General features: G+C 42.5%; 1 protein-coding gene across 3 annotated transcripts in view; it reads right to left on the reverse strand.

The window, feature by feature from the left end:
- The window catches only part of CEP135 (centrosomal protein 135), a 103,068-nt gene that overhangs the window by 76,906 nt on the left and 11,530 nt on the right, over positions 1 to 14,632 (reverse strand). For all 3 annotated transcript variants that reach the window (XR_014711434.1, XM_084627093.1, XM_084627092.1), the window contains exon 4: positions 11,549 to 11,716. Coding sequence is in view for 2 of the 3 variants with exons in the window: in XM_084627093.1 (XP_084483219.1) it covers positions 11,549 to 11,716 (168 nt within the window). In the remaining variant the exon portion in view is untranslated. The remainder of the gene's footprint in view (positions 1 to 11,548; positions 11,717 to 14,632) is intronic.

A 14,632-nucleotide genomic window follows, 5' to 3' on the forward strand; every position in this document is an offset into this window, starting at 1 on the left:
GGTCTATCCCCGACAAAGACAGACTATAGACAGACACACAGACCCTTTGTTTCTCTCCCTCCTCCCAGCTTTTGAAAGTATCTTGTCTCCTCATTGGTCATTTTGGTCAGGTGCCAGCGAGGTTACCTTTAGCTTCTTAACCCTTTACAGGTGAGAGGAGCTTTCCCCTGGCCAGGAGGGATTTCAAAGGGGTTTACCCTTCCCTTTATATTTATGACACCCCATCATGTAATAATGCAAACAGAGTTCACTGACATGCAATTCCAAATTTAGTGGCTTTAGCAGAGAATTCAGTGACTGGGTTTAAAAATGCCAGCTTTGCCTTACAGAGAAATGTTAAAGCAAATTAAACCCCCATTCAATAGCGAGATCTAAAACTTATATGATAAATTTTCATTAACACAATAAAAATAAAGCTGCACAACATGCAACATATTGGCCCACATTTTATTCTCTCCTCCTCCCCCTCACTTTCTGCCTTTGCTGTACATTTCAGTGGAACAAATATGGCAATTTCCTGCAACATCTTGGACAAAATGTTATTGAATTAAGTGTAAGTATCTATGGGATCTATCATACTTAAAAAAGGTTATGTATTATTATGGGCTGGGATTGCATGCAACCTCTCTGAGGGATGACTACAAAGTAGAGTCCTGCAACGGACTATTTTTTTAAACCCACATCCATCCTGCTCCGCAATACCCACTCCCACTCACTCCAGTATTGTTTCTTGCATTTTTATCCCGCCTCCACCTGCAAAAACTTAGATCCTGCAAATCCCACAAAAGAGACAGATTCCCCCATGCTACTAAAACAAACAAAACTATGGCTGTCGAATAATTGCAGTTAACTTACACGATTAACTAAAAAAAATTAATCATGATTAATCAGTTTTAATAGCGCTGTTAAACAATAGACTACCGACTGGAATTTATTAAATATTTTGGATTTTTTTTTTTACATTTTCATATATAATGTATTCTGTGTTGCAATTGAAATCAAAGTGTATATTAGTTTAGATTACAAATATTTGCACTGAAAAAATGATAAACAGAAGAAATAGTATTTTTCAATTCACCTCATACAAGTACTATAGTGCAAACTCTGTCGTGAAAGTGCAAATTACAAATATAGATTTTTTGTTGCATAACTGCACTCAAAAACAAAACAATGTAAAACTTTAGAGCCTACGAGTCCATGCTGTCCTACTTCTTGCTCAGCCAATTGCTAAGACAAACAAGTTTGCTTACAACCACCATTCCAGAGGACATGCTTCCATGCTAATGAAACTCGTTAAAAAAATAATGCATTAATTTAATTTGCAACTGAACTCCTTGTGGGAGCACTGTATGTCCCCTGCTCTGTTTTACCCGAATTCTGCCATATATTTCATGTTATAGCAGTCTTGGATGATGACCCAGCATGTTGTTCATTTTAAGAACACTTTCACTGAAGATTTCACAAAACGCAAAGAAGGTACCAATGTGAGATTTCTGAAGACAGCTACAGCACTCGATCCAAGGTTTAAGAATCTGAAGTGCCTTCCAAAATATGAGAGGAACGAAGAGTGGAGAATGCTTTCAGAAGTCTTAAAAGAACAACACTCCAACGCGGAAACCCGAACCACCAAAAAAGAAAATCAACCTTCTGCTGGTGGCATCTGACTCAGATAATGAAAATGAACATGCGTCGGTCTGTACTACTTTAGACTGTTATCGAGCAGAACCTGTCATCAGCGTGGATGCATGTCCCCTGGCATGGTGATTGAAGCATGAAGGGACATATGAATCTTTAGCGCATCTGGCATGTAAATATCTTGCAATACTGGCTACAATAGTGCCATGGGAATGCCTGTTCTCACTTTCAGGTGACATTGTAAACAAGAAGTGGGCAGCATTATCTACTGAAAATGTTAACAAACTTGTTTGTCTGAGCGATTGGCTGAACAAGAAGTGAGTGAACTTGCAGACTCTAAAATTTTACATGGTTTTATTTTTGAATGCAGTTTTTTTTGTACATAATGCTACATTTGTAAATTCAACTTTCATGATAAAGAGATTGAGCCACAGCACTTGTATTAGGTGAATTGAAAAATACTATTTCTTTAGGGGTTTTTTTACAGTACAAATAGTTGTAATCAAAAATAAATATAAAGTGAGTACTGTACACTTTGTATCCTGTGTTGTAATTTAAATCAATATTTGGAATGTAGCAAACATCCAAAAATATTTAAATAAATGGTATTCTATTATTGTTTAACAGTGTGATTAAACATGTGATTAATTTTTTTAATTGCTTGACAGCCATAAAAACAACAATTGTTAAATATATATATATATATATATAAAAAAGTGCAGATGATGGGGCTTGCTGCAAATAGCACAGTGTAGGCAAGGAACTGTGCCACCTGGAAAAACATCCTGTCAGGAGGGAGAGAGACATGGCTCTCTATACAAGACACACGATGGCTGAAAAGCTGGAAGCCTAAAAGAAGCTAAGAGAAGCTGGGTGTCCTTAAGGGATCCTGGAGGGGGGACTACAGGTGCAGTTGCCCCAAACCATAACAGTAAACATACCAAAATTATATGTTTGACATATGCTTTGCCACAGTGAGAAAAATAAAGATTGCCTGTATGAAAGAATAATTTCCACGGTCAGAATATTGTGAAGCAACAGGAAACCTGGGATTCACAAGCTATCACTTGATCATATAACCATGGAATTGCAGACCAGTGCAAGTTTCCATAGCTACACAAGAGCCATAGAACTCTTATTGCTACAGAAATACACCTTGAGTGATGCTACATTAAAAATGTTAAAGCAGAAAAATAAACCACCAAAAACAAAGCTATGAGATAATGTTTCTGTGGTAAAAAGGTGTTCGGTAAAGGATTGAAGGAACCCTTCTAGTAATTCTGAAAGATGAGCAAGAGAATCACACCTGAAAATTTTGTGCAAATTCCCCAGCAGCAAAATTAAAATCAAGAGAATTGACTGGATTTTGACAGCTTCATTCATTATGTCTTTACAAAGCCACTGGAAAGTTTTTCAGAAATGCAGAAGTGAGTCTAAGCCCTGGTCTACACTAGGAGTTGAGGTCGAATTTAGCAGCATTAAATCGATTTAACCCTGCACCCGTCCACACAACTTAAAGGGCTCTTAAAATCTATTTCTTTACTCCACCCCCGACAAGGGGATTAGCGCTGAAATTGGCCTTGCCGGGTCAAATTTGGGGTAGTGTAGACGCAATTCGACGGTATTGGCCTGCGGGAGCTATCCCAGAGTGCTCCATTGTGACCGCTCTGGACAGCGCTCTCAACTCAGATGCACTGGCCAGGTAGACAGGAAAAGGCCCGCCAACTTTTGAATCTCATTTCCTGTTTGGCCAGCGTTGCAAGCTGCAGGTGACCATGCAGAGCTCATCAGCAGAGGTGACCATGCAGAGCTCATCAGCAGAGGTGACCATGATGGAGTCCCAGAATCGCAGAAGAGCTCCAGCATGGACCGAACAGGAGGTACGGGATCTAATCGCTGTATGGGGAGAGGAATCTGTGATATCAGAACTCCGTTCCAGTTTTCGAAATGCCAAAACATTTGTCAAAATCTCCCAGGGCATGAAGGACAGAGGCCATAACAGGGACCCGAAGCAGTGCTGCGTGAAACTTAAGGAGCTGAGGCAAGCCTACCAGAAAACCAGAGAGGTGAGTGGCCGCTCCGGGTCAGAGCACAAAACATGCCGCTTCTATGATAAGCTGCATGCCATTTTAGGGGGTTCAGCCACCATTACTCCAGCCGTGTTGTTTGACTCCTTCAATGGAGATGGAGGCAACACAGAAGCAGGTTTTGGGGACGAGGAAGATGATGATGATGAGGTTGTAGATAGTTCATAGCAAGCAAGTGGAGAAACCGGTTTTCCCAACAGCGAGGAACTGTTTCTCACCCTGGACCGGGAGCCAGTACCCCCCGAACCCACCCAAGGCTACGTCCCGGACCTGTCAGGCGGAGAAGGGACCTCTGATGAATGTACTTTTTGAAATAGTATACATGGTTTAAAAGCAAGCATGTTTAATGATTAATTTGCCCTGGCATTCGCGGCCAGTACAGTTCCTGGAAAAGTCTGTTAACATGTCTGGGGATGGAGTGTAAATCCTCCAGGGACATCTCCATAAAGCTCTCCTGGATGTACTCTGAAGCCTTTGCAAAAGGTTTCTGGGGAGGGCAGCCTTATTCCGTCCACCATGGTAGGACACTTTACCACGCCAGGCCAGTAGCACATAGAACAAAGCATTGCAATGTATGTTTGCTGGCGTTCAAACAACATCCGTTCTTTATCTCCCGGTGTTATCCTCAGGAGAGTGATATCATTCATGGTTACCTGGTTGAAATAGGGTGCTTTTCTTAAGGGGACATTCAGAGGTGCCCGTTCCTGCTGGGCTGTTTGCCTGTGGCTGAACAGAAATGTTCCCCGCTGTTAGCCACAGCGAGGGGAGAGGGGTTAGCCACACAGTGGGGGGGGGAAGGGAGGCAAAATGCGACCTTGTAATGAAAGCACATGTGCTATGTATGTAATGTTAACAGCAAGGTTTACCATGAAAGAGTATACCCATTGTTCTATAAAATGTGTCTTTTTAAATACCACTGTCCCTTTTTTTCCTTCCACCAGCTGCATGTGTTTCAAGGATCACAGGATCTTCTCCTTCCCAGAGGCTAGCAAAGATTAGAAGGCAAAAAAAACGACACTTGTGAATGTTCTCTGACCTCATGCTGTCCTCCCACACTGACAGAGCACAGATGAATGCATGGAGGCAGACAATGTCAGAGTGCAGAAAAGCACAAAATGACCAGGAGGAGAGGTGGCGGGCTGAAGAGAGGGCTGAAGCTGATAGGTGGCGGCAGCGTGATGAGAGGAGGCAGTATTCAATGCTGAGGCTGCTGGAGGATGAAACTAATATGCTCCAGTGTATGGTTAAGCTGCAGGAAAGGCAGCTGGAGCACAGACTGCCGCTACAGCCCCTGTGTAACCAACCGCCCTCCTCCCCAAGTTCCATAGCCTCCTCACCCAGATGCCCAAGAACTCGGTGGGGGGGCCTCCGGCCACCAGGCCACTCCACCCCTGAGGACTGCCCAAGCAACAGAAGGCTGGCATTCAATAAGTTTTAAAGTGCTGTGTCGCCTTGTCCTTCCCTCCTTCACCACCCCTCCCGGGCTACCTTGGCAGTTGTCCCCCTATTTGTGTGATGAATTAATAAAGAATGCATGAATATGAAGTAACAATGACTTTATTGCCTCTGCAAGCGGTGACCAAACGGGAGAGGGGAGGGTGGTTAGCTTACAGGGAAGTAGAGTGAACTAAGGTGGGGAGGGGTTTCATCAAGGAAAAACAAACAGAACTTTCATACCGTAGCCTGGCCATTCCTGAAACTGGTTTTCAAAGCTTCTCTGATGTGCACTGTGCCGTCCTGTGCTCTTCTAACCGCCCCGGTGTCTGGCTGCGCGTTGTGCCTCAACCTCCCACCCCGCCATAAACGTCTCCCCTTTACTCTCCCAGATATTGTGGAGCGCACAGCAAGCAGTAATAACAATGGGAATATTGGTTTCGCTGAGGACTAAGCGAGTTAGTAAACTGCGTCAGCACGCTTTTAAACATCAAAATGCACATTCTACCACCATTCTGCACTTGCTCAGCTTGTAGTTGAACAGCTCCTGACTACTGTCCAGGCTGCCTGTGTACGGCTTCATGAGCCAGGGCATTAAGGGGTAGGCTGGGTCCCCAAGGATAACTATAGGCATTTCAACATCCCCAACAGTTATTTTCTGGTCTGGGAAGAAAGTCCTTTCCTGCAGCTTTTGAAACAGACCAGAGTTCCGGAAGATGCTAGTGTCATGTATCTTTCCCGGCCATCCCACGTTGATGTTGGTGAAACGTCCCTTGTGATCCACCAGTGCTTGCAGCACTATTGAAAAGTACCCCTTGCGGTTTATGTACTCGCCGGTTTGGTGCTCCGGAGCCAAGACAGGGATATGGGTTCTGTCTATGGCCCCACCACAGTTAGGAAATCCTATTGCAGCAAGCCATCCACTAGGACCTGCACATTTCCCAGACTCACTACCCTTGATATCAGCAGATCTTTGATTGCGTTGGCTACTTGCATCACAGCAGCCCCCACCGTAGATTTGCCCACTCCAAATTGATTCCTGACTGACCGGTAGCTGTCTGGCGTTGCAAGCTTCCACAGGGCTATCGCCACTCGTTTCTCAACTGTGAAGGCTACTCTCATTTTGATATTCCAGCGCTTCAGGGCAGGGGACAGCAAGTCACAAAGTTCCATGAAAGTGCCCTTATGCATGCGAAAGTTTCGCAGCCACTGGGAATCATCCCAGACCTGCAACACTATGCGGTCCCACCAGGCTGTGCTTGTTTCCCAGGCCCAGAATCGGCGTTCCATGGCATGAACCTGCCCCATTAGCACCATGATGCCCACATTGCCAGAGCCCATGCTTTGAGAGAAGTCTGTGTCCACGTCCTCATCACTCTCGTCACCGCTCTGACGTCGCCTACTCGCCCAGTTTCGCTTTGCCAGGTTCTGGTGCTGCATATACTGCTGGATAATGCGCTCCTAATTGCCAAAGTGATCTGATCGGGCTCCATGCTTGCCATGGTATGGCGTCTGCATGGAAAAAAGGCGCGGAACAGTTGTCTGCCGTTGCTCTGACAGAAGGAGGGGTGACTGACGACATGGCTTACAGGGAATTAAAATCAACAAAGGGGGTGGCTTTACATCAAGGAGAAACAAACAATTGTCACAGAGAATGGCCCCCTCAAGGATTGAACTCAAAACCCTGAGTTTAGCAGGCCAATGCTCAACCCACTGAGCTATCCCTCTCCCCAGTATTCCAGGCAGGACTGAATCTCCATTAAACTTTTCAAGGTGCCCCTGACAGACCTCACCGAAATGATTGTCGGTTGTTGATTTCACAGAGGGAGGGAGGGGGGAGCAAATGAATACAAAACAAATCTGGTCTATTTCTTGTTTTGATCCACTCCACCTATCTTTTACATCTTTGGCTGGCAGCAGACGGTGTAGTAGTACTACTAGCCATCCTCATCTCCTGGCTGCTCAGCAGAAGATGGTGCAATAGGACTACTAGCCATCCTTATCTCCTGGCTGCTCGCCAGAAGACAGTGCAATACGACTGCCAGCAGGACTAAAGAGAATGACCTGGTCGAGTCACTCCTATTTTAGTCCCTGCGCCCATGTCTGTCCAGGCAATCCTGACGACCTTACCGAGGAGGTCAAGAGCACCTCGGACATGATGATGATGGTTATCAGGCCTATTGAACCGTCTGCTGCCACAAGGCAATGAGCTGCTGCTGTGTAGCAATGCAGTACCGCATCTGCCAACACCCAGGAGACATACGGTGACAGTGAGCTGAGTGGGCTCCATGCTTGCCGTGGTATGGCATCTGCACGGGTAACTCAGGTAAAAAGGCGCAAAACGATTGTCTGCCATTGCTTTCACGGAAGGAGGGAAGGAGGGTATGATGACATGTACCCAGAACCACCCGCAACAATATTTTTGCCCCATTAGGCATTGGGATCTCAACCCAGAATTCCAATGGGCAGCGGAGACTGAGGAACTGTGGGATAGGTAGCCACGGTGTGACGCTCCGGAAGTCGACGCTAGCCTCGGTACTGTGGAAGCACTCCGCCAAGTTAATGCACTTAATGCAATTAGAGCATTTTGTGTGGGGACACGCACAATTGACTACCTAAAAACGATTTCTAAAAAACAGACTTCTATGAATTCAACCTAATCGGGGGTAGCCATGTTAATCTGTATCCACAAAAACAACAAGGAGTGCGGTGGCACCTTAAAGACTAACAGATTTATTGACACCCCTGATACTTGAATGCAAGGCACTGAATTTAGCCATATGGAGTGGAAATCTGTCAACCTCATCAAAAAACTTGCACAGACACAGACAGACATCATCTTCCTCTCCAAGTGCAAACAGATGGACACCATACTAAATGGACTGAGGGTAAAAAATCCATTGCAATCGACATACTACACTGACTACGGTAAGAGATTGTTCCACACACTCTCAAAGAAACTGAGGAATCACCTGATCAGCATTCTGTACAGCAGACAGGAGAAGATCAAAAATGAGCTCTCAATACTGGAGACACTCATACAAAACCAACCTTCCACACAAACTTCCACGCGGCTGGACTTTACAAAAATGAAACAAGCCATTTACAATGCATACTTCACTTCTCTACAGAGGAAAAAGGACAGTAAACTCCTATATGCCACAGGGGGCTACAACAGTGGCACCCTTAACTCACCCAACAATATTGTTAATCTATCCAACCACACACTTAGTCCAGTGGAAGAGTCTGTCATATCTCGGGGACACTCTTTCTGCCCCACCACCCCACCACCCCCACGAACATGATACAGTTCTGTGGTGATCTGGAAGCCTACTTTCACCGTCTCCAACTCAAGGAATATTTTCAACGCACCACTGAACAGTGCACTGACCCACAGGAACCCTCCTACCAACACTGCAAGAAGAATTATGCGTAGACTCCTCCTGACGGTCAAAATGACAGACTGGACTTCTACACAGAGTGCTTCTGCAGAAGTGCACAGGCTGAAATTGTGAACAAACAGCATCACTTGCCCCATAACCTCAGCCGTACAGAATGCAACACCATCCACAGCCTCAGAAATAATTGACATCATAATCAAAGGGGCTGACAAAGGAGGTGCTGTAGTCATAATGAACAGGTTGGATTATGAACAGGAGGCTGCCAGGCAACTCTCCAACACCACATTCTACAGGCCACTATCCTCCGATCCCACCGAGGAGTATCAAAAGAAACTACACTCTTACAGTAGGATTATCTGGCTATTTGGACTCTCTCCTCAGACACTACGCTAACAGCACTCCTAGCTATCTTCGAGACACCACTGACTTCCTGAGGAAACTACAATGCATTGGTGATCTTCCTGAAAACACCATCCTGGCCACCATGGATGTAGAAGCTGTTTACACCAATATTCTACATGAGGATAGACTACAAGCTGTCAAGAACAGTATCCCTGATGAGGCCACGACACACCTGGTGGCTGAGCTTTGTGACGTTGTCCTCACCCACAACCATTTCAGATTTGGGGACAACTTATACCTCACTGCTATGGGTACCTGCATGGCCCCACAGTATGCCAACATTTTTATACTGACTTAGAACAACGCTTCCTCGGCTCTCGACCCCTAGTGCCCCTCCTCTACTTGCACTACATTGATGACATATTCATCATATGGATGCATGGAAAGGAGGCCCTTGAAGAATTCCACCTAGATTTTAACAAATTTCCACCCCACCATCAAACTCAGCCTGGACCAGTCCACACATCAGATCCACTTCCTGGACACTACAGTGCAAATAAGTGATGTTCACACAAACACCACCCTATACCGGAAACCTACTGACTGCTATACTTACCTACGTGCCTCCAGCTTCCATCCAGGACATGTGACACGATCCATTGTCTACAGCCAACCCCTAAGATACAACCGAATTTGCTCCAATCCTCAGACAGAGAAACACCTACCAAATCTTTATCAAGCATTCTTAAAACTACAATACCCACCTGGGGAAGTGGGGAAACAGACAGAGAGAGTGAGACAGGTACCCAGAAGTCACCTACTACAGGACAGGCCCAACAAGGAACATAACAGAACACCACTGGCCATCACGTACAGCGCCCAGCTAAAACCTCTCCAGCACATCATCAACCATCTACAACCTATCCTGGAAAATGATCCCTCACTCTCACAGACCTTGGGAGACAGGCCAGTCCTCGCTTACAGACAGCCACCCAATCTGAAGCAAATACTCACCAGCAACTACACACCACACCACAGAAACACTAAACCAGGAACCAATCCCTATAACAAACCGTGTTGCCTACTCTGTCCCCATATCTACACTAGTGACACCATCAGAGGACCCAATCACATCAGCCACACCATCAGGGACTCATTCACCTGCACATCTACTAATGTGATATATGCCATCATGTGCCAGCAATTCCCCTCTGCCATGTACATTGGCCAAAACCAGACAGTCCCTACGTAAAAGAAGAAATGGACACAAATTGGACATTGGGAATGGTAACATACAAAAGCCAGTAGGAGAACACTTCAATCTTCCTGGACATTTTATAACAGATTTAAGAGTAGCCATACTTGAACAAAATAACTTCAGAAACAGATTTCAAAGAGAAACTGCAGAACTGAAATTCATTTGCAAATTTAACACCGTTAATTTGGGCTTGAATAGGGACTGGGAGTGGCTGGCTCACTACAAAACAACTTTCCCTCTCCTGGAATTGACACCTCCTCATCAATTATTGGGAGTGGACTACATCCACCCTGATTGAATTGGCCCTGTCAGCACTGCTTCGTCACTTGTGAGGTAACTCCCTTCTCTTCATGTGTCAGTATAATAATGTCTTCATCTGTAATTTTCATTCCATGCATCTGAAGAAATGGGGTTTTTACCCACAAGAGCTTATGCCCAAATAAATCTGTTAGTCTTTAAGGTGCCACCGGACTTCTGGTTGTTTTAGTGTCGGAAAGGAAGTGAAAGAGAGAAGTTACCCTAACAAGTGAAATTAAACACTAGCACATGTTAATTTAATCAGAGAGATGTGCAGAGAAAGACTACTTTAAATTATTTGTGTTCCCAGAGAGCTAGATCTTTGGTGCACTATGATAGTTTTCCACCCCAATACTAAACAGACTTCAGTTGCAAAAGCCAAGTAAGTGGCTCAGAGAGGATCAACCAGATGCAAGGATGATGATCCTGAAGCTGTACAGCCGAAGTAGGTTCTCATGTTCCACACACCCTTCTTGCTATCCGCATACCAATGAAAGGCAGGGGAGAGGCATGATTACTGAAAACAAAGCGGCAAGCATTTAGAAGCCACTATATTACTCTGAATTTGAACTAGGTTTACAGCCCTTTGTGGCTGTTACAAGACAGCAGCCCTCAAACTCCTAACAGGTTAACTAACGTGATGCTGACCATTACTGTGCAGTCAATATAGACAGGGACAAATCATATTAACCATGACCAACCGCACAATGTTAAAGACAAACTACTGACACATGGGTTTACCCATGACCAGCTGACAGTGTTAAACACGATTTGCAATTGGTAGCAGAGTTACGGTCAAAATTATGTTGGTTAACATGATACCTTAAGGTCATGTTCTAACTATGTGATTTTCCAGAGACAACTTTGCCCATATCACTCATCATCTTTCTTTGATAACAATATGTTACACAAATCTTTCTTAAACATATGGAAACGCATACTTGCAGAGCAGAGAGACAAAAGTTTAAGAAGATAATCGTGTACTGAAATGCTATAAATTTCCTCCCAGCTTCTCATCCTTACCTAGAAAGTAGATCATCACAGTTTGGGAAAAGTAAGATTATCTAGGATTGCTTTATATGCAGTGGTCGTACCTGGAGTTTGTACTACTGCTTGTAGATTCTTCTCCTGAAGTTGCTGAATTTTTTCAGTCTTGGCTTTGTTATCTCGCTCTAATGATCGAATTTTATGTATATATTGATTATTCAGAAACTTCAAGTCGGCTGTCTCATGTTCAACCTTTCTTAATGTGGCCTTCAAGTCTAGAAAAAAATAAAACAATAGCTATTATCAATATTCTAATCATACAAATATATGCATAAAGGAGTCAAATGTCCTCATTTTCAAAAACATGACAATTATACAGGAGCTGATAATGTTATGTAGTTCTTTAGATTCTTGCAAAGTTTATGCAAATTTTCTCTCATTATTACTAACAGGTTTTTCAGCTGTTAAAGTCTTACTTCATGTAAGTAACATCTGAGTTTTATTTACAGATTAATATTGTTGTTCTTGTTATTTTTATTCAGTATAGACAGACTCCAGTGGAATGAGCTGGAGACTTCTAGTTCTGTCAAACTATAGAGCACAGGTCATGGGGGTGATGTGCAAAAGCTTTGCCTCTGATCTCAGCAATGCTCTGTGCAGGTTCTTCCTCTTGAGTTGTACTGCACTAATTTATGCCAGGCTGCAACAGACACAAGGGCTCAAACTTCCTGGCCACATCCTTTTTCTTGGCACCTTAAAGACTAACAGATTTATTTGGGCATAAGCTTTCTTTAAGGTGCCATCGGACTCCTTGTTGTTTTTGTGGATACAGACTAACATGGCTACCTCTCTGATCCTCTTTCTTCTAGCCATCAACTATTTATCCTTCTATGCCAGGAATAGTGTGATTACTATGACTGCTCTGTGCCATCCAAATATCACTCTTACACTGATTTGCTCCTCCTTAGAAAGGGTTAAGATGTCTTTATAGCCAGGACGCTGGTGATGCAGCAAAGAAAATGGTCACTGGCTCTTCATTCATAGTGAGAATAGTAATGAAAAAAGAAGAGATAAATATACTGGAATACTGGTTTTGCTGATTACATTTGTCATTGTAATACTATTGCACAAAACAGAACATAGACACTTTAGCTTTCTCTGTCAATATTCAGGATACATTATTATTTTAAAATGTACTAACATCTTGACTCTGCAGTTAATTTTATTAAAGGTGGTTGGTAAGAGTATTATGATAGTAATTTTTACAACACATTTTTACTTTAACTGTGGAAGCTTTAGGAAGACAATGAAAGTCCACTGACAATTGTTTTTTAAATACAGCCCTCAAAGTAACAAACATTTTTCATTTTAAATATATTATACAATTGAAGGGTATATTTTACTCTACTCTATTAATGTACATGGTATTTGTTTTGATAGGTCTTTCTTACTTTAGTTAATAAAGTCTTCCTGAAAATTTCAACACGAGGCTGCCAACTTCTAGACTAGAATGTGCCAGTGGCATATTGTGTGTGTTCAAGACTGGAACAAGATCTGTATTTTATATGAGCAGAAGAACTTACTCTGGAATTTACTTATGATAGTCATAGGCTAAAATTAAGTCTGACCTCAGGAATCTTCAATTTTAACTCATATAGTGTAATAAAAAAAACAAACTGGACATCTGTGGTCATTATTTCTCACAAGTGTATTGAAAAAGTTTAAAACCTCTTTAGTGTTGAAACACACAAAACAAGATCCAAGTTTTTCTTTCAATTTACAAAATGTTTATCTGCAAATTCTGGAGGGTTCATACTGTAATATTTAGCCCAGATACTTCTAAAATAATAAATAATAAACAATGAAGATTGACATTATACTTATTTCCTTTCTGACCATTCATTAGTATGAAAAGCTCACAGATAAAAAAGTAAGAAGTCATTTATAGGATGAACACTGCTTGTTTAAATAATGAGGACCAATATCACAAATAATGGTATTTTAAGGAAATGATAGCGTGTCATTTATCTTATGGTCCCTGCAAAGCTAAAACAGAATTTCTTCTCCCTCCTTTCCTGTTCTTAGCTGCTAGGACTGGAAGGGATCCAATGGCTTTCACTCATCTGCTTAGCATGATCTGTGCAACTTTGTGAGAAACCAGTCAGAGAGCAGGATTTCCCGTTAGACCATGAGTACCCTTCAATTAAAGAGCACATCAGTTCTGAAAACAGACTGTAATGTGGTTGTTTTTTACATAAGTGTATATTCAGAGTGAACTCTACTTACTATTTTTTTTCGTTTTAGAAGTGTATAGCTAATACAACTCTGCAATATTGAACTAGATTCTCTTCAGGATTGTTAACTAAATTCCAGTTACAGAATTTTTAAGCGCTTTGAATCTATGGATGAAAAGCATTTTTATAAGAGATAAGTATTTGTGATGAGCCAGAAAAAACACTGGCTTCACTGTTAGATTTCAGGGTGAGTTTGTAGTTTGCCAGATGGGTAAAAACCCACAGATTTGAAAAATGAACAAATTTGATTTAGAAGTCACTGAAAGATCATAAAGGTAGAACCACCTAAAGACTTTTCATTCATATTTATACACATAGTCGCTCTTCAAAGTAAAGCCACACTTTAAACAGCAATATTCCTAGTATTTTAATTTTTAAGCAATTTCCCATGTTGTAAAACAGCGATACTCAGACCTCAGTGGTTCAGGAGCCAAATTAGCAATCAACATTACCCAAAAGAGCCACAGTAGTGTGAATTCATTGTTTCATTTACTATTTTTATATATATAAAAATTGTTCTCACAGCAAAATAACTGACCACTACAACTGGTTAACAACATAGCAAAAGCACCCTGATTGGTTAATAACTTAGACTGGTTAATAAAATCACACAGTATTTTAATAGCATGTGCTGCAAAGAGCCACAGGAAACACATTAAAGAGTCACTTGCAGCTCCTGAGCCTTGGTCTGAGTATCACTGTAGTACAAGTATGTCAGAACAAAATGTAACTTGACATTAAACTTGACAGAATGTTAATGTATTGGAGTTCAGCAGCCTTTAGATTATAGAACAAACATTTGTACATTTAGGCCCAAGTCTGTAAACACTGAAGTAAATGGGACGACACATGGGCTTAAAGTTAAGAACATACAGAAGAATTTGCAGGATCAGGGCC

This window comes from Lepidochelys olivacea (assembly GCF_965140295.1).
Source record: "Lepidochelys olivacea isolate rLepOli2 genome assembly, chromosome: 4".
Classification (NCBI taxonomy): Eukaryota; Metazoa; Chordata; order Testudines; family Cheloniidae; genus Lepidochelys; species Lepidochelys olivacea.